General features: G+C 42.7%; 2 protein-coding genes and 1 long non-coding RNA gene across 3 annotated transcripts; all 3 read right to left on the minus strand.

Moving 5' to 3' along the window:
• Window positions 1-321: 321 nt before the first annotated feature.
• Window positions 322-4,581, minus strand: hspa8b (heat shock protein family A (Hsp70) member 8b). The gene is made up of 9 exons (XM_027011707.2): window positions 4,485-4,581; window positions 3,409-3,625; window positions 3,087-3,292; window positions 2,702-2,854; window positions 2,038-2,593; window positions 1,733-1,935; window positions 1,413-1,611; window positions 1,101-1,333; window positions 322-824 (listed from the first exon to the last, which is right to left on the minus strand). The coding sequence occupies exons 2-9, from the start codon at window positions 3,611-3,613 to the stop codon at window positions 636-638; spliced, it is 1,944 nt and encodes a 647-aa protein (XP_026867508.1). The 5' UTR covers window positions 3,614-3,625; window positions 4,485-4,581; the 3' UTR covers window positions 322-635.
• A 5,946-nt stretch (window positions 4,582-10,527) lies between these two features.
• Window positions 10,528-12,676, minus strand: LOC113578470. The gene is made up of 3 exons (XR_003410753.2): window positions 12,391-12,676; window positions 11,544-11,677; window positions 10,528-11,005 (listed from the first exon to the last, which is right to left on the minus strand). It is a non-coding gene; the product is annotated as an uncharacterized LOC113578470 (long non-coding RNA).
• Window positions 12,677-15,559: 2,883 nt separating this feature from the next.
• On the minus strand, window positions 15,560-21,349 carry sytl2b (synaptotagmin-like 2b). Its single transcript, XM_027011732.2, has 8 exons — window positions 20,985-21,349; window positions 18,787-18,817; window positions 18,507-18,676; window positions 18,289-18,391; window positions 17,791-17,869; window positions 17,473-17,572; window positions 16,572-16,777; window positions 15,560-15,867 (listed from the first exon to the last, which is right to left on the minus strand). The coding sequence occupies exons 1-8, from the start codon at window positions 21,347-21,349 to the stop codon at window positions 15,719-15,721; spliced, it is 1,203 nt and encodes a 400-aa protein (XP_026867533.2). The 3' UTR covers window positions 15,560-15,718.
• Window positions 21,350-22,811: the final 1,462 nt, after the last annotated feature.

The raw sequence follows: 22,811 nt of genomic DNA on the forward strand, positions 1-22,811 counted from the left end.
TGACTGATCTCCCGTCACAGGTACATTCTACTTGTATGGACCAGGCAGCCCTCTGTCATGACAGAGGTCATTCTAGCTCTGCTGATCAGTGTCCGTGTGAACCTGCAGACGATCCAGCGTCCTTGTATTTTAAAACGGTCATTGGGTTTTTTGGTGGTTTAATTTATTTGCGGGAGAAATGGGACATTTTCTGCTCAAATTCACAATAAGACCCCCTCAGGAAGTAGTCAGTCTATGGATGACTTTGTACTGTTTGCCTTAACTCCATATTTATTCACTTTAAAACACTTACACACTATGGTTTCAAGACAGAGAGGGGAAAAAGCTTCAAATTTCTGATTTAATCTCAGGACAAACATGAGCACATGAACTCAGTCTTATAAGCTGTTTGCTCTAAATATTTTACAGAGGAGAAAGTGAGACCGAAACATTAGTTGTCAGTTACATCTGTGAACGAACATGCTTCTCCACCAGTGGGCAAAATGACAAATGGCCGTGAAACACATCCCTGGACTTCTGTTCCTTTGAAACAAGTAATTACCTCGCGGTCACAAGCAAAAAGGTCTGAGCAGTATGAGTTTAGAAACATGCCACCAAAGAAAAACAACCAGCGCTCTGCAAAACAAGTTGAAGCTTTAGTCGACTTCCTCGATGGTTGGTCCAGATCCTCCTCCTCCTGGCGCGGCGCTGGCCCCGGCCCCTGGGAAGCCCCCGGGCATACCCTCGGGCATGCCCCCTGCGCTCTGGTACAGCTTTGTGATGATGGGGTTGCACACTTTCTCCAGCTCCTTCTGCTGGTGCTCAAATTCGTCCTTCTCAGCAGTCTGTCACAAGGATGAAAAAGAGCAACAAGCTAATCAAAGCAAGGTCATGGTGATGAGGCATTTTTGTGAGCGATGCTACAGCTCCCCTCCAGCTGACGTTTACATTTTAAAACCACTGACAACGGTTTAATGATCTACTTATCTGAGGACTGTACTTTCAACATTGTGACATACTGGAATACAGGATAATTATTTACGGCTAACACGAGTCCGTTCTATCTTCTTCCATCATTAGCTTTACTGTGTAAGTATGAGGTGCTAGAGCCTGGTTCTTGCCTGGTTCTTGTCCAGCCAGCTGATGACCTCGTTGCACTTGTCCAGTATCTTCTGCTTGTCCTCATCACTGATCTTGCCTTTAAGCTTCTCATCCTCCACCGTGGACTTCATGTTGAAGGCGTAGGACTCGAGGCCATTTTTGGTGGACACCTTGTCACGCTGGACGTCATCCTCTGCCTTGTACTTCTCGGCCTCCTGCACCATACGCTCAATGTCCTCCTTACTGAGGCGGCCTAAGGACAAGATGGCCATCAGCAAACATTTTGATGCAGTGAGGCAGTGAGTCAGTCAAAGTCATGGTGGCTATACTACCTTTGTCATTGGTGATGGTGATCTTGTTCTCTTTTCCTGTGCTCTTGTCTACCGCAGAGACGTTCATGATGCCATTGGCGTCGATGTCGAAGGTGACTTCGATCTGAGGAACGCCACGAGGTGCAGGGGGAATACCTGTTAGCTCAAACTTCCCAAGCAAGTTGTTGTCCTTAGTCATGGCTCTCTCCCCCTCGTACACCTGGAAGACAACATCAGAATCATCTGTATTTTTGCCTATGTAATAAGGCCAACATCATAGGCTGACCCTCAGTTTCACAGGGTCAACTGCGTAAAGGGCCAATGTGTCATAGTCGGCTCACCTGAATGAGCACACCGGGCTGATTGTCAGAATAGGTGGTGAAAGTCTGCGTTTGCTTGGTTGGGATGGTGGTGTTGCGTTTGATCAGGGTGGTCATGACTCCACCAGCCGTCTCGATACCCAGGGACAAAGGAGTGACGTCCAGCAACAACAAGTCCTGGACATTCTCAGACTTGTCTCCTGACAAAATTGCTGCCTGAACAGCTATGGAAGAAAAAAAACAAAAAACACCCAAGTTATTTATCTACTATGCAAAAGTCATCAGAAGGCATGTCCAATCAGAAAGACAATAAGCTTCCAGGTTACCTGCTCCATATGCGACAGCCTCATCAGGATTGATGCTCTTGTTGAGTTCCTTCCCATTGAAGAAGTCCTGCAACAGCTTCTGGATCTTAGGGATACGGGTAGAACCTCCGACCAGGACGATGTCATGGACCTGGGACTTGTCTAGCTTGGCATCACGGAGGGATTTCTCGACAGGGTCCAAGGTGCCCCTAAACAGGTCAGCATTGAGTTCCTCGAAACGTGCCCTGGTGATGGAGGTGTAGAAGTCAATGCCCTCGTACAGCGAGTCGATCTCGATGCTGGCCTGCGTGCTGGAGGAGAGCGTGCGCTTGGCGCGCTCGCAGGCGGTGCGCAGCCGACGGACGGCCCTCTTATTGTCGCTGATGTCCTTCTTGTGTTTGCGCTTGAACTCGGAGATGAAGTGGTTGACCATGCGGTTGTCGAAGTCCTCTCCACCCAGGTGAGTGTCCCCAGCAGTGGACTTAACCTCGAAGATGCCGTCTTCAATGGTGAGGATGGACACATCAAACGTGCCACCACCAAGATCAAAGATCAGGACATTCCTCTCTGAGCCCACCTGCACATGAAATGTTAAATATAACTCAACATTTGTGCATTGTTGGTCATTGCAGCATCCTACAGTTTCTTTTCTAGAACTGCTGCGACAGAATGACAGCACACTCACTTTCTTGTCCAAGCCATAGGCAATAGCAGCAGCTGTTGGTTCATTAATGATACGAAGAACGTTCAGTCCAGAGATGGTCCCTGCATCCTTTGTTGCTTGTCGCTGAGAGTCATTAAAGTACGCAGGCACAGTAATGACTGCATTTGTGATGGTCTGCAGGAAAAAAAAACAATGTAAACAAGTGGCAAAACAGGTGAAAGTTTCATTTACACTGCAAACAACTGGGTGTGGTTCTGCTAATGTTTACAGCTTTGATATGTGCTAATATTTCCTTTAACAGGTGTCCCTGACCTACAAGTAATTTCTAGGAACTAAGTTAAACATTTATCTCAACGTGATCAGCAGCAGACTACGTTACAGAGAATATGAAAGGGTTCATTCTCACTTTGCCAAGATAGGCCTCTGCAATTTCTTTCATTTTTGAAAGCACCATTGAGGATATCTCCTCAGGATAAAATGCCTTTGATTCTCCTTTGTATTCAACTTGAACTTTGGGGCGGGAAGAGTCATTGATTACTGTGAACGGCCAGTGCTTCATGTCCGCTTGGACAACTGTATCATCAAATCGTCGTCCTATCAGTCTCTTTGCATCTAGACATGACAAGCAAGAAGAAGAATTATAAATATAGAAAGTGCACAAGATCCACTTAGTCGCTCGTAATTTTCCAAAGTGGAAGTAACACTGCAGAAGTGTGCGTACTGCTTACCGAACACCGTATTTGTAGGATTCATAGCCACTTGATTTTTAGCGGCATCTCCAATCAATCTTTCTGTGTCTGTGAACGCAACATAGCTGGGTGTGGTCCGGTTACCCTGGTCATTGGCAATGATTTCAACCTTGCCGTGCTGAAACACTCCCACACATGAGTAGGTGGTCCCGAGGTCAATGCCAACTGCTGGTCCCTTCGACATGATTTCTGCCTCCTGTAAATTCAGAGTTATTTTAGGTGTGTAGTGTTTGGATATGACAAAATAAGGCATAGCATATTCATGGAACTGTTTTGATGCCTTTTCTCGTAAGATCTTTATTTATACTCTTATTTATTCTCTAATCCACGCATGCAGAAGTCTATTCCTGAGTGTGTGATGACAGGTGAACTAAGCCTGGGCGTTTTGGTCCCCCACTCACAACACGTCAGCTGGCTTCATCTCTCATTGAGTCAGCACCTGTTCCCAGCGTCTTAACAAGGCCTTTAAAAAGGCCGGACAGTTGATGCGTAAGAATATTTGACTTGCTAAGACAAGCGGCGCATGTACCACTATACATATAATTATTTCACTTATTTCCTCAACGCAGTCTTTGCAGCGTTAACGACACAAAAGCCTTTCGGTTTAATTTGAGAGCGATTCCATGATTGTAAGTTAACCGATAACATCTGCGCCAATGATCAGTTTGCGTGTTTAGTGAGCGAAGTTTCGTTTTCCAGTTAAACGTTTATCTTAGTCCAGTACAGACAGGAAGAATTCCCTGCGAATATTACATAACAAGAATTGGGAGTGCCTTGCACGGGCAGTTTTCGAGGCAACTGAAGGTGTCCTCTAGAACATTCTGTGCATTTCGCTAATTAACGACTTTCCCCCGACTTACCTAAACCCAAAACTACCAAGCCATATCCAGCTACATATTTGGTATTATTTATATAATCCTTCACTACATCCAGTCAAGCTATATGACCAATCAACAAAACTACACATTAATTGGTCGAAATGTTATTAAAACTTTATAAGAATCTCCTTGTTGCCTCCAGTCTAGTCAGTCCAGACAAAATGATATTTGTCTTACCTGATAAAACTCTAATGTTGGACTTTATAAGCGGACACGATGCTACTCTGCCGTGCCAATGCCTCAAACCCCTCTGAGCTGGTCAGGCTGCCGCATCTTTTACTCGGTGCGGCGCATTTCCTGCGAGAACAGAATGGAAGATACAGCCAATCACAGCGCGCCGGCGTGAAAGACGTGTGAGAGAGCCAATGAGAACGCAGATGTAGTCAGGCTCTCGGCGCTGCGCCTCAGCGCTGGGTACAATATTAAAACGTTTATGTGACTTCTGCGGCGGGGTGTGTGGCGCTGAAAAGACGTTTCCACGGGTTTCTTGCTGCTTTAAGCAATATAGTCTGAACATTTTTGGCTAAAATGGGTTAACTGAGCCGAATATAAACTCTGAGAACAGCCTTAATAACTATTTGTGTATGGTCGAGTCATTGTTCACCCATGAACGATGATAAAGCCGCGATCTGAGTCGGCGCGTATCGATCGCCTATTGATCGCAGGTTATTTCTGCGCGTTAACTTGGAGCTGTAGGCTGGAGCAAACGCGTGTGCCACGCCATCGTGCAGGCGGGCTGAGCGAGTACATGTATATGTTTGTTTTATATACTACATACAGTAGTTTTGTGTTGTGGCAGTTTTTGCGGTGTGATTTGGCACATTCAAACACACCAGGACGGATTAACAGTCGAGGTACGCACGCTTTAAGGACAGGCTATCTTGGCTATGTTGCGACTTATAAATATCTACATATAGGAAGTATATGAGCATATAAAATAAGAGTACTGTAAATACAGAACTGTACGACACATGTACTGTACATATAAGAGTACTGTACATATAGGAGGCATACGTCATATAAGTAAACGTACACTAAATGCATTAGGCGTAAGATAACAGCTTATAAAGGACATTTGAGAAGTTACGTGCCCTGGAACACAGTTTATCTAGACACTACACTACTACTGCAATCGCGCCTATTTGCACGCGTATGTAAATCTGTACATGGTGCGTTTATAATAACTGTATATGGGGAAGTAGCTACCTGAGGGTGTTCCATATCATTCTGCGATATTTATGTGTAACTTGGTGTACTTCTTATATTGTTTATATTGTATTGTGATTTACCATGCTACTGGTTGCTAATATATATATATAGATTCTGAATGTCCAGTCTGGGTTCTCATATGTATGTAGAACACAGAAGGTGAAGTGAAATCTCCAACCCTTGGAGAAGAAGTTAAGCCAGGTTCACACTGCACTGCCATGAACAGTGGTTTTATACACTTATTGCATTTCACACTGACATATAATAAAGATGTATGGTGATGAACCTACGATGCTAGAAAACTACAACCCTCTGCTTTTGTCATCCAGGTGCAACTTCTTTTTGCCTAACGCCTCAGAGGAGACGTAAAAGCATCGTCTGTGTTGCCACAAACATCTTTTGGCGTCCCACACGGTTAGTTTTTGTTTCTTCGTGGCTGCTGTTTATATTATGGCTGTTGCAGGAATTCCAAGCCACTCTGTGTTGGTTGTTTCTATACCAGCCACACTGAGATTTCAGAGAATAATGTTGTAACACTACGAGAAGATAACTGCAAACTGTCTTTGCTCACAGAGGCACTAAATCTGTTTCTGTGGAGTGTGACGCATTACATGCTCAAAGACCACATTTGAACTCATGACCAAAAAATTATTTCATGATTTATGATTGTCATCTGTGACAGCATAGTATAAATTCAGCATTAAGGATCAAGAAAGATGTGCATCTCAGATTTTCTTGACCTACAGGCTTACTCTGGAATGAATAGCTACTATTCACATTTAGCTGACATTTTTACCCAAAGCAACCTACAATTATGGCTGAGTACACCTTGAGGGTTAAGGGCCTTGCTCAAGGGCCCAACAGTGGCAGGGCTTGAACTGGCAACCTTCTGATTACAAGTCAAGGCCCTTAACCTCTGAGCTACCACTGCCATTGAGGTTGTTTTCAGGCCTTGACATCTGTGCTAGGCCCACTTCATCGCCTTCTTAAGAGAGGTGTCACACGGACTTGGTGGAGTGAATAGTGTGCAGCATCTCATAAGCCTGTTAACCCAGCAAGCTAACACGTTTACTGAAGACATTCCTGGAGTGAGTTATAGGCTGTGACATTGAGTCATTGGCTGAGATGGTTGAGACATTGGCTGAGACATTGAGGCATTGGCTGAGATGACTGAAGTATTGGTTGAGACGTTTGAGTCATTGGTAGAGTGTCAGGAATCTTTTCATATCAAAAGTATGAACCTAATTTTTTAAAGTGTTTTGATATTTACAAGCAACATTTCCATACTGTTTTGATTTGACCATTTGGGACCTTTCTCAACCTCAACTGTTGTTTGTCGTAGCCGTAGCTGTATTACATAATAACATTGACATTGCACATTTATATTGTTGCATTCTGTGTCCCCTTATGCATATTGTGGAAATTTATTCCTTTATTCATATAATACTCAACTGTCCTTACTGGAAAAAGAATGAATAGCAACAAGAGTAACATTTCAGCTAGCTATGTGTGGTAGGTTTATATATGATATGAAGAAAAACATAAAGTCTTCTCTGTGTAGTCAGGTTTTGAATAGTTTCAGAAAATGGCCATCTTAGTTACCTCTTTTCATATTCAATATGAAATTTATCAAATTGGTTTGTCGGGCAACCCTTTATTAACCACCCTCACTATTTTAAATCATCATTGTACCTCTATCTTTTAATTACTAAACTAATTTCAGTACAAACATTCATTAATTTTCTCCCAGGGTTGTGCATGTACCCTCTGATAGCTTGGCACCCTGCCCAAGGTTGTGCATGTACCCTCTGATAGTTTGGCACCCTGCCCAGGGTTGGGCATGTACCCTCTGATAGCCTGGAGCCCTGCCCATGGTTGGTGCCCCTTTGCACAGAGTGCTGATCAGATAGGCTCTGACCCTCTGTGCATGCTCTATATACTATGCAGTTACAATAAGTGCAAAAATACCACAGTTTTTGATTACTATACTACAAGTTCTTTTGGGAGAACCCCTCCAGTGGACAAACTTGGTTATGGCTTGACGGAAATGTGTTCACTTTAGGAAGGTTGTTTTTTTTTGTATGCCTGTCTCTATCTTCACCATTGTAATGTGTAATTTATCCAAAACTCAAAAACTATGACTATACGATCCTAAAATTTCAGTGCACATTATTTGTATATGTGCATTGTGCATGTGTAAATTTTGTTCTTTTGTTCTTTGTAATCTTTTTGTTCTTCATATTTAGGTGCAAAAATGAGATGAATTGTTTTTCTTTTGTTTATTTAAAGATTACATTTCAGTGCTGATGCAGATCACTGCCTACGCTCTGGTACCCTGCCTATACTCTGGTACCCTGCCTACACCTTGGTACCCTGCCTACACTCTGGTACCCTGCCTATACTTTAGTACCCTGCCTACACCCTGGTACCCTGCCTACACCCTGGTACCCTCCCCTCTACTGGCTTCTCTCCTGCACCTACATATCTGTCAGACCTTCAACAGCAGTAGCTGCTAAAACAGAAACACCTGTGACTTTTGATATATTTCACATTTCCACCCTGAAAAACACCTGACCTCCATGATGATATATCTTCCTAATAAACTTGTACTGCTGTTTAACCCACATTTGTGGGTTTTTAAAGGCAGAACCTCTGTGTGTACAGTTAAGATTTTGGCTTTTTTATGAATATGAATCTGAACAACCACAAAGAGAAAAAAAATGACGCCACTTTCTGCCCTCTAGTTTGTAAAATGTTAGGCACTAGGTTAATCAATTTACTGCTTTTTTTATTAATTTCCTTGGAGACAACCACTCAAGCAACAAAGAACTGTGCTTTTGGAATATATGACATTTCACTGTGTAACATGAAACTTGAAAAGGGGAGTGATGCGATAATTCAAAGCAGTCACATTACAAAAGGCACCGATCACACAAAAGGGTGGAATAGATAAGGTGAAACGGTTGCATGTTTTCTTTGTTTTTGTGAGCAAGAAAGAGCTGTGTGTCCTCGTCCTGCCTCCTGATTATTTCCTCCATCTCCTGTCCCAGACACATCACAGTTGTGCTGGGTTTGGCTGCATGTACGTTGCCATGGATTCCTCTCTGTTGCTCAACCCTCAGTGGCCAGGAACAGATACAGCATCAGGTGCTCCTGAAGCTACAACATGAACACCTGCCAGCTCAGGTCTTAGGATGACAGCTGGGTGGTACTCTGGAGAAGCCTAGCTCACAGCCTAGCAGGGGAAGGTAATCCTTCAGTGGCACTCACAGCAGTTCATCCTAATGTTCAAGGAGTTCAACCTTTGCACATAAGAATAAAAAATAAAAGCTATTCAGCTAAAACAGTTACAAACTGAACTAGATCATAAAGTAAGACTTTAAAAACCTTAGGAGACTACCATGTATCTAGTTCCAGTTCACTGATGCGCAATAGCTAAAAGCAGTTACTTGGCTCAGTAAAAGCTCAGGGAACTTGAAGTGTAGGAAAGTCATTTGAGTGGGTTTGATAGTCTTTCACAATGATCATGGAGATCATACACTCTGGCTAGAGATCATCCGATACTAGATTTCCTGTACCAATCAGATACTGAAATCTTGCATTTACACTGCCTGGCCAAAAAAAAGGTCACACACACTAATATTTAATTGTACTGCCTTTAGCTTTGATTACGGCACGCATTCACTGTGGCATCGTTTCCATAACCTGTCACAACATTTATTTCTGTCCAGAGTTGCATTAATTTTTCCCCCAGGATCTTGTATTGATGATGGGAGATTTGGACCACTGCGCAAAGTCTTCTCCAGCACATCCCAAAGATACTCAATGGGGTTCATGGCTGGACTCTGTGGTGGCCAATCCATGTGTGAAAATGATGTCTCATGTTCCTTGAACCACTCTTTCACAATTTGAGCCCGATGAATCCTGGCATTGTCATCTTAGAATATGCCCATGCCATCAGGGAAGAAGAAATCAATTGATGGAATAACCTGGTCGTTCAGTATATTCAGGCAGTCAGCTGACCTCATTCTTTGGGCACATAACAGTGCTGAACCTAGACCTGACCAACTGCAGCATCCCCAGGTCATAGCACTGCCCCCGCAGGCTTGTACGGTAGGCACTAGGCATGATGGGTGCATCACTTCAGCCGCCTCTCTTCTTACCCTGATGCACCCATCACTCTGAAACAGGGTAAAGCTGGACTCATTAGACCACATGACCTTCTTCTATTGCTCCAGACTCAAATCTTTATGCTCCCTAGCAAATTGAAGCCATTTTTGCCGGTTAGCCTCACTGAAGTGGTTTTCTTAAGGCTACACAGCTGTTTAGTCCAAATCCCTTGAGTTCCCTTCACACTGTGCGTGTGGAAATACTCTTACTTTCACTATTAAACATATCCCTGAGTTCTACTGTTGTTTTTCTACGATTTGATTTCACCACACGTTTAAGTGATCGCAGATCACGATCATTCAAGATTTTTTTCCGACCACATTCCTTCCTCGAAGATGATGTTTCCCCACTGTCCTTCCACTTTTTAATAATGCGTTGGACAGTTCTTAACCCGATTTGAGTAGTTTCAGCAATCTCCTTAGATGTTTTCTCTGCTTGATGCATGCCAATAATTTGACCCTTCTGAAACAGATTAACATCATTTCCACGACCACAGGATGTGTTTCGTCATGGTCGTTTAACAAATGAGAAGCTACTCACTGCATCAGTTAGGGTTAAATAACTTGTTGCCAGCTGAAACATAATCACCCATTCAGTAATTGTCCAATGGGAGGCTCTTACCTATTTGCTTAGTTAAATCCAGGTGGTGACCTTTTTTTTGGCCAGGCAGTGTATATGTCGCTTGATACTGATCTGACTTTGTCACCAAAACCACTGTGGAGCTGTGCTTCACTTGTTTCATCGAAACTTGGATTGCTGGGGGTGTTTTTGTGCAAGATGCATGTTTCAACCTGGTCTAGGCAACAAATCATAACCACAATGAGAGACAGTGAAAATGGGGGTAGTTTTAATTACTGAGTAATTTATTCATAGAGGGTGTGAGTGTTAGGAGATGGCAAGGCCAAAATAACAAACAGAAAAAAGAAGCAGCTAAACTTGCCTCCAATAAACCAAAAAAAAAAAAAAAAAAACCTAACCAGACTCCCTGCACACATACAGAACAAAACCACAGTGATCAAAATAAATAGCTCCAACTCCCTATTTCCCAACTACACACAAGATGTACAACAACAAGATCCAATAGAGGAAGCAGTAATTGTAAACAGTATAATGAAGCCAAGGTCAAAACAACAGTTCACTGGCAAAAATGCAAATCACAATTGTTAAGGTCTACAGCCTAAACAAAACTTTGTCCATGACTATCATTATACACTGGGATGAGGTGAGGCAGCCAGTTAGGATAAAGGTCACATCAATTAGGAAGGACAGTCTACACCTGAAGTACCGTGAATAGGAATGAGAGGCAGGAGTCACAGAACCTGGAACACAGGAAAACACAAACAAAACCCAGCCATGGTAATAACATGTTTTATATATGCTATATTTTCACAGATATTACATGTGGATATGACAGACAAATTTGTTTACAAGACTAAAGCATTTAATTTTCTTCCTTCCATGTCCATGCTGTATCTCTCTTAGTGAAATGATAGTCATTGCCTTGGTCATCACCTGCCTGGTTTTCAGCAGTACGTTAACCCCAGCGGACATGTTCACTCTCTGTGTGTGTGGTTGTAAGTGTCTGGTTCTGTCCATGTGTCTGGTTGTGTGCATGCACTTTAGTGTGTGTGTGTGTGTGTGTGTGTGTGTGTATGTGTGTCTGCTCAGTGTAGTCATCTCACTCACTGACTCCTGAAATTACACTATAGTTAGATTTTTTTTCCCCCCCTGACTACTGAATGTCCTTGTAATTTCCCTCAGGTACTACCATGCCCCTATTAGCTACGCCCCCAAGAGCAATCCTCCAATCAACCTCGCCGGTCTACTACTTCCTGGCCATGCCATGCAGTCGCACACCTGTGGTTCATTAGCTGTACTCAAACGTCAGGCTCATGTCTCCAGGTGTCCCAACTGGGTTCTTGGTTGGGACCCGGTGGCAGTCCCCATCGTTCCAAATACGCGTGGGGTCCATTTTCGCCTGTACTTTCTACCTAGAAACAGTACAAGCTTGAATATTCTTGTTATATCATGCAATCTAGGCAAGTAGTCAAAACCGAAAATAGCTAGCCTAAGATATGGTTTTGTTCAGCACTGTTAATACAAATTTATCCAGAACTGTCTACTCTTATGAACATTTTAACCTTTCGAAAGAAAATCATGACATGTTATCTGAACAGATGCTGTTTTAGATTAAAAAGAAAAAACGACGTCACCGTTAACGAGTTATTACCAGATATTTTCTTATTGTTCCCACAAGAGTAGTTGCATAAAGCTGCCCCGTTGCCGTTCCCACTGCGGGAAAAGCTCACACGGACTACTGCCGAAAAAGTCCTTCACTGTGCGCCATATGCATGCACTACTGCAGGAAAACGTCCTTCACTGTGCCCCTTACACACGGACTACTGCGGGAAAAGCTCTGCACTGTTCCCCGTTCACACGGATTACTGTGGTGGGCGAGTCCGAGAATTTGTAACCGAACGCTGTCCAGTGCGCGGTGGCCTTTAACTAATGCCTTTATAATCATAAAGGCGTTGTAATCAGTTGAAATGAATCATAATGTCCATGCAGAATTAGCAAGGCGTATAATTTCCATGCATCAGCTAACGCAATGACTTAACACAGCACTAAATTATAACGTTACCTACTGTGCCGGCACGTTTTGAAAGCACTTAAGCGAGAATTTGCTGCTACATTTATTTATTACCCGTGCCTAGGGAAGACTGCTGCTGTTTGAGGGTCTCATTCTCTTGGTCCATGATTTCTTAACTGAATAGATTCTGAGTGCAGACTAAAATATGTTTTCATTTAATAATAATAGATGTATTTTGTTGGAGTCGGATCTCCTACATCCAGGACTTCCTCTCCCAGTTTACCCTCTAGAATACTGAGGAAATGCAGTCTCACGCTTACACACAGCACAGAAATATCTCCAGTGTAAACACCTACACCCTTTCCTTTTTTCTTTTTTTTACTCCTAACAATCACCAGTGCACACAAACCCTTCAGATTCCAGAAACTGGGCTGCAGTTGAAAACGCATGTGTTTGTCACAGTACGGCCCCTCCCCCTCAAATATGTGTGCGTGTGTGCGTGTGTGTAGTGCCCGCCCATGTCGTTCACCTGATCCTTGTTGTGTGTAATTGTCATGCGTGTACATAAGTCTTGTGTCGTGTCGTCGAAGTTTAACCCACTGTGTATCGTATGTGAACACACAAGAAACCTAATGTATACGGTCGTTGTGTTGTTAATGTTTGGTGAGTCTGACGTTATTCTTTGTGTTTGTTACTTTAAATAAAGACCAGTTTAATTGAGGAGAATTGTCTTGGCATCCCACTCTCACAGCACGAACATTACAGAAACCCAGACATGCCTGTGTGAGCCCTCATTTACGCTTGCAGTCAGAATTGCTCACCAAAGGACAAAATTGGAGTTTAATTGATGTAGTTTTAGTAATAATAATTCAAATCTGAATAAATTAATTTAAATTAGCAACATTGATGGAAAAATAGGAAGACAAAGGGATTGTTTTTATCTGAAACTCTGCTGGAATAGCTAAGGAAACAGTGTGGTGGCCTGACCTTGACACTCACTCTGGTGAGGCTAAACGATGTAGATGTCTTATATATTCCACAGCTCGTCCCTTAACTTCAAGGTTCATCTGATAACATCAATTACACATTGTATCTGTTTAAATGTCTACAGAAAGGTGTTGCACCTTGGTCACGTGATCACAGTGATGAATGACTGTTGGACCAAAGATATTGACAAGGTGAGGGCCCCATTTCTCAAATAGTGTTAAGGTCACCTTAAATGAGAGAGCCGGTGTTTAAGACACACTCCACCAGTTAGACATGTTACAATGCTTTTGGGAAACCAGGTCTTCACTGATTGCTGAGACACCAGTGTGAAGTGAAGAGCAGTTTTTAGGAAGTGGCAAGGCTGTTTCTGAAGTGTTAGAAATGCACCTGGAGGGTGAGTGAAACCGTGTAACCTCTAATGTGATCCTAATTACATCCACGGTACTGCCTCCCGAGGTAGGACACACTGTGGCTGTGTCGTGGAGATAAGAGGGGGAAATGCAGCTCATTTAATGCGATGTGATTCTTTTCCTTCCCTTTCTCTGCATCTGATTCAGTGACACATAAATCTAATGCTAACCTTAGCGGTTGCCGTGGTGACCTCCATCACAGGAGCTGGTGTTGTCGGATTGGTTGTGTTCATGAAGTACGCTCGGTACAGATGTGTTAACAGTTGCTAAACCACTGTCTCACGCGGCCCTAGAGCAGATCTCTGGGACTGTGCATGTCCAGAAACGTCACTCTTTATGAAGACAAACCAATTTCATTCTTCATTCTTCACTGTATTCACATTATGTAATATTATAGATCTCTATACATATTCATTTCCCCCCAAAAAAACAAAACAAAACAAAACTATAAACTATATGGATTTAAGACAAATGTAAAGTATATTTCCAAAACAGCAGTGCCCTTCTCTTTGCGTTGTCTGTATGTGGGCAGATTACGCCGGTGGTGTGCACGCTCTTTCAGTGTGTTTTTGAATTATTTAAATGCAGACAGACAGACAGACACACACACACAGAGACAGAGTTCCACTGTCCATGACCCCAATCAGTGAGGAGCCATTGGTCAGACTGTGCTGGCTTAGTCAGACTCTGCTGTCCTTAGTACATCTTAGTACATCTTTTTCATTGTTAGTAGTTTGCAGATAAAGTTAATCAGACCAAAGCAGATAGTTCTAGAGAGATTAATTTAATTTTGATTACTTCACATCCTTTTCAGTATTTTTAAGAGTGCTGAAGTTCCTCATTAGGTGTTACGTTAAAACAAGTGCGGTTACATGCATGCAGAAGTAGAATCCCTGTGCCTGGTGTTGGCCTCTGAGTGGTCTGAAGTTGCAACATCTACAGCCCACTACCAGGTCTTCTGTGATGCATCACTGCAATGTTCAGTTAAAATTCTCACTGACAAGTATTTAGTCCTTAATAAACCCATCTTGTGCAATGTAACGATTAACCCCACTTTTCACCGAAAAATGTATTTTGGCTCTTTCCACTCCAACATTTTGTCATTTACCTAATTCAGCACACACCACTGGTTACCCACATGTCACTGGAAGCATCAGGACTCTGTGGTCATTAATTCCGTTTACCAGACGCTTTTGCTATGAACCTAAAAAGTAACAGTGACATACAGGGCAGGTTTCTAGCTGCTACGATGACCTCTCTGTATATTGCATATTACCTTTTACTAGGATAGACTTTCCATGTTTCAGCTTCTCCTGACACTGACATTCAGTGCTCCCTCATCTGGTAAAGGTACATGAAGAAAATCCTTTGGGTATGTCTTTGTCCCAAGGCTGATAATGTTTCTGAATTCAGAGTAAAGGTGTGGTTTTTTTGTTTTATATGAGGAGTGTCAAAAGATTCAGTACAACTTTGGCTTACAATAGCTAATAAAGATGAAAAGATCCCCCAGGAGTAAGACATTTTGTAAGTTACTGAATTTAAGATCACCTAATACTGTGCTGTCTGAACTGTCTCCACTAGGTGGGGCGAAAGACTGGCGGTTCCCTCTCTGTACCTAGCGCAGACTAGTTATGTTCAAGATGAAAGTGGACAGTGCATTGGCCACTCCTCTGAAACCATAACATCACAATTAAGACTATTAAATCTTCATTTTAGGAATTATGATGAATATTATAATTATGAGAGTTTGTCTTTATGCTAATTTAAAGATTAATTAAAAAAGATAATTGTAACTGATAACTACAACGGGCTGTGACCAAGTAGCCCTATTCAGTTAATCACAAAATATTCTGTACAAATTTATTCAAATGTACTTTGTACCCTGATATGCTGTGAATAAGATAAAATCCATTTATATGTAAGTGTGCGAGTGTATGTCCATTTTAAGAATGAAAAAAACTGTAAATACACACTCAGCTCATTACATGTCTCTATGTAATCTAGCCTCCTCATTAAAAGATCATTCACCCTGGTTTCATTCCATGTTATTTTCTTTTAGTTTTGGCTGTGGCCACCCTTCTCAAAGGCAACACGTCCTCTATCCACTCATGTGGCGAGTTCATCATCCTTTCCCACAAAGCCACTTCCTGAGCAGTGGAGTCCATCCAGGTCACACTCACACCATAGCTCGAGCCTGGAGAGGAACACAGTAAGTGGAATCACAGTTTAAACTTCACCTAATCTTCAAACATTATTCAGTGCTACTTTGTTGCAATAGAAGTACAAAACATTACTACTACTACTACTACTACTAATAATAATAATAAAATGATATTCAAATGAAACACGAATTCAGTTTAATTACTATTTTAAGAACAAAAGCACACTTGAATGAATCATTAGATCAATTTAATTACTGTTCTAATAATTAAAGCACACTCAAATGAAGCACTAGTTCAGACAGAACTGTGTTATGTGGCTTTCTTTTAAAAGCTAATAGCTTTATAACAATTAAAACTATATGCCTATGGAGCCAACTTAAAAATAAACATACTTAAACAGAAAAGAAAATGTTATTCAATTACTTTTCTTATGTTATGTCCTGTCACTAAAGACAAGCCTACATCTACTAATCTTAAATGGGGGCGTGTCTCATAAATGTTGTTCATCATTCCTAAATGAACCATGCACTGAACGGATGCACTGATGTTAAATGGACACACAATTCTTCCTAGTTAACACTTCACCTGCTTGTGCAGTTATGAACCAAACCAACATAACCAAATGCCATCATATTACACCAAAACAGCCCATTCATGTGCCTGACCCAAGTTTACAAAGTTAGAAACTTCCAGGCTCCAGTAAGGGTCCTGTTCCTCCACTAATGGTCCCCTCTACCTGTTCCCAGACTTAGCCGTAGCCCTCCGATCAGGCGATTGGCCAGCCGGTTCTGGTCCCACACGGTTAACTCCACACAGGCCTCCTTCAGGTCCTCTTCTCCAAAGCCATCGTACACCATAGTGTGGTTAAACACGGGATTCGCTGTCTTCTTCAGCACCCGCGTCTTCTGACGGCCCTTTTTACTGGTGTCAGGCAGTATGACACTGTGGAGGCAAACGTATAAACATGACCGGGGCACTGGGGTTGGGTGTCATCCACACTCTGCATTCCTGAGATAACAGGTAAGGCCATAATAGGACAGAGGCCTAATCTATAAAGCCATCTCCTCCCAAGTCCCAGCAGCAGGTACAAGCTTGCATTTATTACTCTTGTAACTAACTGCACGCTTCTTGAACACGGTGACTAAAAATTCATAGTATTACGCCTTCAAGTTAATAAATAAATATTAAGCATAAAAACATATTTAAGATTTTAATCTAGGCTGAACCGCTGCTATAATGACACAACTCAGGTCAGTGTATCTTCAAATACGTGCACGTCATAGAAGGTAAAGAAATATGAAAGATTCAAGCACAGCTGGTACATTTGTTTTCTATTAAAGAATACAAAATATAAAATACTTTTGAGTGTTGTATGAATTATAGAAAAATAGCACCACACTATCCATTCCATCCATTTCAATGGGGTACACTCTAACCCCACTAAGTAGTGTGTAAGTAGTGTACTAAAAAACCCAACTGGATTAACATGTACAGTGTTCATATAAGTCCAGGTGGACACAAATCAACACTTTATGCATTAATTCCTTGAGTAATTGTCACAGAAGACAGATGGACAATAATGGACAGATGACAACAATGCATCCTTCATAATTGTCTATGCGGTCTGTAGACTTTACCATTTCAAATAGGGATCTACAGGTGCACCTTTGACCAGAGGAAGGTTCTTGCAGTTTTTGATCCAGATATGCACTTCGCCCGAGTTAGGAAGCATCCTTGCTGGATCAGACAGAAAAGAACCCCACATGAAGCTCAGAAATATGATCAAAACGAACATCTGAGCTCTGCAATTCTCTTCAGTTTGCTTTTGGTCTTCTGTTTATGTCCAGCTGTGTTTTGATGTTTAACTGGCATCAAAAGCCGAACTTAAAAAAGTAGGAGTCAATGCTGTTACAAACATCAGTGAGAGATTTGCTGTTGGAAACATGGCCTCTCACCGTGGGAAACCTGGGGCAGGTAGCGCACAGCCAGTCTCATCTCACCGCTGTTATCTGCTGGCTGGTCCCCATTGGGGGTCTGAGAGGGGTGATGCCAAGGCAAAAACAAACAAATAATTGGTTCAGATGCAGGACCTTTAAAACTTGGCATTGATCTTGCCAGCATTTCAGACGATTTATTTTCTAGGCCCAGAGAAAATGACATGCAGGTAAATGCTGAGTGTGTTGAGAACAGTACAGTACCCTGGGTTTGAGGAAGAAGGAGTTTATGTCAGTGTTTCCAAAGTCCCATGTGGAGAGATCGACCTCCGTCTGTCCCAGGAAGCAGTTACGACCAAACATGTCATTATGCCAAACGGACAGATAAAGGACCTCGGTGCGCAAGTACTCCATTTGAACTCGATACTGTATGAAAAAAAGAAGAAGTTTTACTAATGTATGTGATTCTCTTCCCCAAAAAACAGTCACAGTGATGCAAACGTTCCTTGCGCACTTTACCATAAGACTCTCCTTGTATGTGGGGTTTAACGTCCTCTTCTTCACTGAGGTTTTCCTTTTTCCCAGATTGGCAGAATCAGGCACAAGGTAACTTTTAACATACCTACAAGGAGTGCAAGTATTGAAAAAAGAAAACATATGAACATGTAATTTCTGTAACCACTCTTGTATAGTTAAATGATGAAGTACAATAGTGAACGTGGTTCTAGGCTACCCACGGGTCAGTCCGTCTCCGTTTGGGATCAACGATCGCTAGGTTCTGGCACTGAACAACGAAGATGTTGAACTCCCTCAACCTCTCCACATAGCTGATGGAGAACTGGATGGTCCCTTGGACTTCAACACCTGTGAAGTCTGTGCTGCACACACTCAGAACACTCCCACTAACCTGCGGGTTTCAGGACATGTATGCTTAACCAGCAGGAAGGAGGCTTGGAGGAGCTCTCCAGGCTCTGTGAGCCAAGAGCGGGGTGTGGCGCTAAAGCAGTACTGACATACCGAGGACACAGAGGCCATGCCCGAGTTGCTGCTGGGGGGGTGGCCATTTCTCCAATGTGTGCTGCTAGGACAACTGCAGTCAGAAGAGCAATCACTGATCCTCCCATCGTTCTAGATAACAGGGCAGTGGAAAAGTGCAGTTACGTGTAATAATTCTGGGGTCGTGCGATATACAGTACGTTGATCAATATCGGTGTTTTTATTCAGCATCCTGACCAATTTCTTGAGTTTATGGTACATGTTTCAATGAACAAGGCACTCATGTATATGTATTAAATCTAAACTGTTTGGGCAATCTTGTTCAGGCCAGTCTAAATACATACTTCAATTGTAGTATTTACCAATATATCCTGAGTTGTCAGTTTATTAGGGACACCTATCTAGCCAGTAGAGCAGCATGAATTCAGCTGGGCATGAAATCTCCACAATGCGGCACGTAATGTGGAGGAAAGCTGCTCTGTGTGGAAACTGGATGGCTGTAAACAGCCCCTTCTAGCTCCTTCCCCCTCATGCTCAGTAGAGTTGAAACCTGAGCATCGTGCAGGACACCGAAAACTATCACCATGTTGCGCAATCACACTTATAGTAGCTACTATCACGCCACACTCAGAGTCACTAAGGTCACTAGTGTTGACCTTTGTGCTGCGCCGTTGAACGCTAACTGACGTGAAGGAGGTCCATCTCATCCAGACCACCCACCGCTTTGAACTGACGTATGTTGGAATGCACGAGTTGTGTGTAGCAGATGGGTGTGCTAGACAACTGTCGTGTCAGAGTAGTATCGCTATCGCCCAGGCCTTGGTCAAGCGGGTTGGGGGATAAGAACCTAGCGTACCTCCAGCAGGAAGGACGGGACAGACTTGCTGAGGTTCTTCAAACGCTCCGGGTCGGAGAAGGAGGATGAGGGTGGCGAAGGAGTGTTGCAGTCTGATGGAGAGCAATCATTTGTAACCATAGATTTTTATAAAATATTCACAGGATCATTTAGCATATTCATGTGATTTATTTAACATATGCATGTATTCATTTCACACAATAACAAAAAAAGCACTAACTTTTTTTTACAGCATTCACTTCCTGAGCATCGCACCACTGTCCAAAAAGGGTGAAAAACCCAAACATTCTTACTGTCATAGGCATGTGGTTGGAAGTCATCCACCAGATTGCTTTTCCTGGATTGATTGCTTTTCCTGGGTCGTACTAGGAAAGGAGGTAAAATGACAGAAAGTGGAGCCCACTTCAGAGCTGTGGCCGTCACCTGAACTTTCCATTCTCAACTACACAATGACGCGTGCTACACAGTGAGGACACAGACAAAGGGCGGATAGCGTTACGACATGATAGTGTGGACTCATTACACTGAACAGAAGAGTTGAACATGGATGGAGGATCAAGTACTTTTGGCAAATATTTCTGTGGTATTTTAAACGCTCAGCTGAATTCTACTCAGTCGAACACGATTTTCTGCATTATCTCTCTTCACATCCCGTTGCTGCAGCAAACACAACCAATGCTCACTTGGCCCCGCTGTGAGGTTCTCAAGGCTCTTGTGGTACACAGGTCTAGCAGCAGCACGTCTTAGTGCACCCTGAACAAGGCTCTCCTTATCACCTGCCACAAATGGACATCAACATTACAAAGGAATGGTTCCACACAAAATCAAAAGAACATATTTCAAACATAACCATAAAAAATTCAACTGCAAAGCTTCAAGGGTTGTAACACGGTGTCTATTGATTAAACAATGACTATGCATTAAATGAACTTGGAGGGGCTGGTGAAGAATTTAATGATTACATGCAGCAAGTTATAAAAATTAGCATGCAGTTTGTAATTAGAAAATCTAATTGCATGGCATGTGGAGCCTATCCTCCCATTATAAACTTGTTAAAAATGTGAACTATTCTGTAAGCCTGGTTTAATAACGTAAATGTTTTAGTTGTATAATAAACACGTTCAATGCTGCTTTATTTTAGAATGATGTGTGCTTAAAAGTTCTTAATTACAGTGTTCAAAAACAAGATAAAAACATGCACATCTCACTGTTTGCCTGAGAGTGGGTCCAGTCACCAGCGTCATTTACGGTCTTGCGGTCGAGGTCTTCATCAGTGTGCACGCTAGGGTGCAGTTCCAGGCTTCCCGTCATGCCACAGGGCGCTTCGGTGCACAGTGCAGTGCAAGCTTGCACACTGGAGCACCTCAGATTGCAGACAGTCTCTGGAGATCTCTGGAACGCCGTGCAGACCAGTTTACTTGTCTGATCGCTCACGTACGTGCCACTGTCCTCTGTGCCTTCTAGGTCCTGATGATAGTCTCCTGGTACAAATGACCTGACCAGATGCTGAGAGAAGGTGTCCCCAGAAGTGTGCACGCTTGTTTTCCCATTTATTATCTCTTTCTTCCTGCTGCTTTCTGGAGACTCTGTCAGCTGTAAATTAGCTTCTGACATTTTCCTAGATGGTGACATACCAGCTTCTGTTGTCATTCTGAGTGGTGGGAGATTTGTTTCTGGGGCTTTCTTCGATTGCATGTGTAAATCGCGACCTTGGTCTTCATTATCCATGAAACATACTTCAAACATACTGGTGGCACGTTGAAGAGAATTTCTTTTTCCATGTATTATTCCTTTTCTGCTCGTTCTAGCAGGGGATTCCATATTGAGCGTACTTGGAAGTGGAGTAGGCCCTGTATCCTTCAGACATGCCTGTGAGCGTCCCTGTAGCCTAGGGAAATGGGACAATTCCAGCAGCTCCGCTTCACCTGAAGGTTTATTGGCGAGATCATTTTTGGTGTCAGAATCAGGTCTTGTGTGAGCAGTCTCTTCTTTCAAAGATGCTTGAAACTCTCTCTGTGTCTTTGCAGGTTTAGTATTTCCATTCTCATTTCCAAACCCCTTAGGATTGATCTTGTCCGACTGGTTTGGGTGAAGACTGTTGTACAAACAGAGCGTTGAATCCGCAGGGCAGTACTCACTGATCTCATTGTGAGCATCAAATTTCATCTGATTCACTTTTGGTAATAAGGGTCTTTCGATTTTGCTTCCAAAGCTGGAGGATTGCTCGGAAGATCCTGCCCAGAAATCGCGGAGGGTCTTGAACTGTGAACTGTCAATGCTTTCTGCTGCGATTGACCTCTCTGTCCTGTCCCGCAGTTGAAGTACATTGAAATTTGTGCCAGGCACATTGCCGTCGAGTTCATCATCTATCTCTGCGCCTACGGATGTAAGATCAAACTCTGATTTGCTTAATCTTTTATTCAGCTTTGTGGCAGAGGACACAGATGAATTAACATCATCTGCTGCAGCTGGTTTGACATATATCCTGTGTTGCCACTTCTCTTTCTCCCAGAATGATCTGAGACGTTTTATTTTCTCTGACCTGCTGTTTTGCTCCTGGTCACCCTGTTTTGCTAATGATATTGGACTTGGTGGAGACTGAAGTTCAACCTCTGATTCCTTTTGCTCAGACTTACTTCTGTGGCTCAAATTCAGTTTTGCTGGAGGCTTGTGCTCTCCCTCACTGCGATTATTACTCCAGGTTTCATTCTCACATTCACTGCTCTTGCCCCCTAGTACAAATTCTCTATTCAGTGAAGTGGAGCGTGACTTCTGCAAAAGTGGAATAACATTTGCGCCTGAGAAAGATGTCCAAACCATTTCATCTTTCTTTTTATTAGCATAACTCCACGGTGGTTGCATGTCTTTTGCATCATCGTCTTTGATGATGGTTCCGTGTTTATTTAAGTGTTCTTGGGTGACATCACCACTTTCATCCACATTCAAAATTTCTTTCAAGCTTACCTGTTTCTTTGTCTCAGCTACTAAAGATTTGGGCATTTCCTCTCCATAGTTTATATTGTCTCTGCCAACAGCACAGTATTTCTGAGGCTTGTTATCGTTTTCACTACTTATGCCTGATCTGCTGACCAGTGTTGTTGGACCAGTGATGCCTCTCTCCGAGAAAGACAATAAATTTGGCGTTTTTGGTGTCTGAGCCCCCATGTGGGTTATATTTTCTTTTAGTCCA

Source organism: Electrophorus electricus, chromosome 15 (assembly GCF_013358815.1).
Source record: "Electrophorus electricus isolate fEleEle1 chromosome 15, fEleEle1.pri, whole genome shotgun sequence".
NCBI classification, from domain to species: domain Eukaryota; kingdom Metazoa; phylum Chordata; class Actinopteri; order Gymnotiformes; family Gymnotidae; genus Electrophorus; species Electrophorus electricus.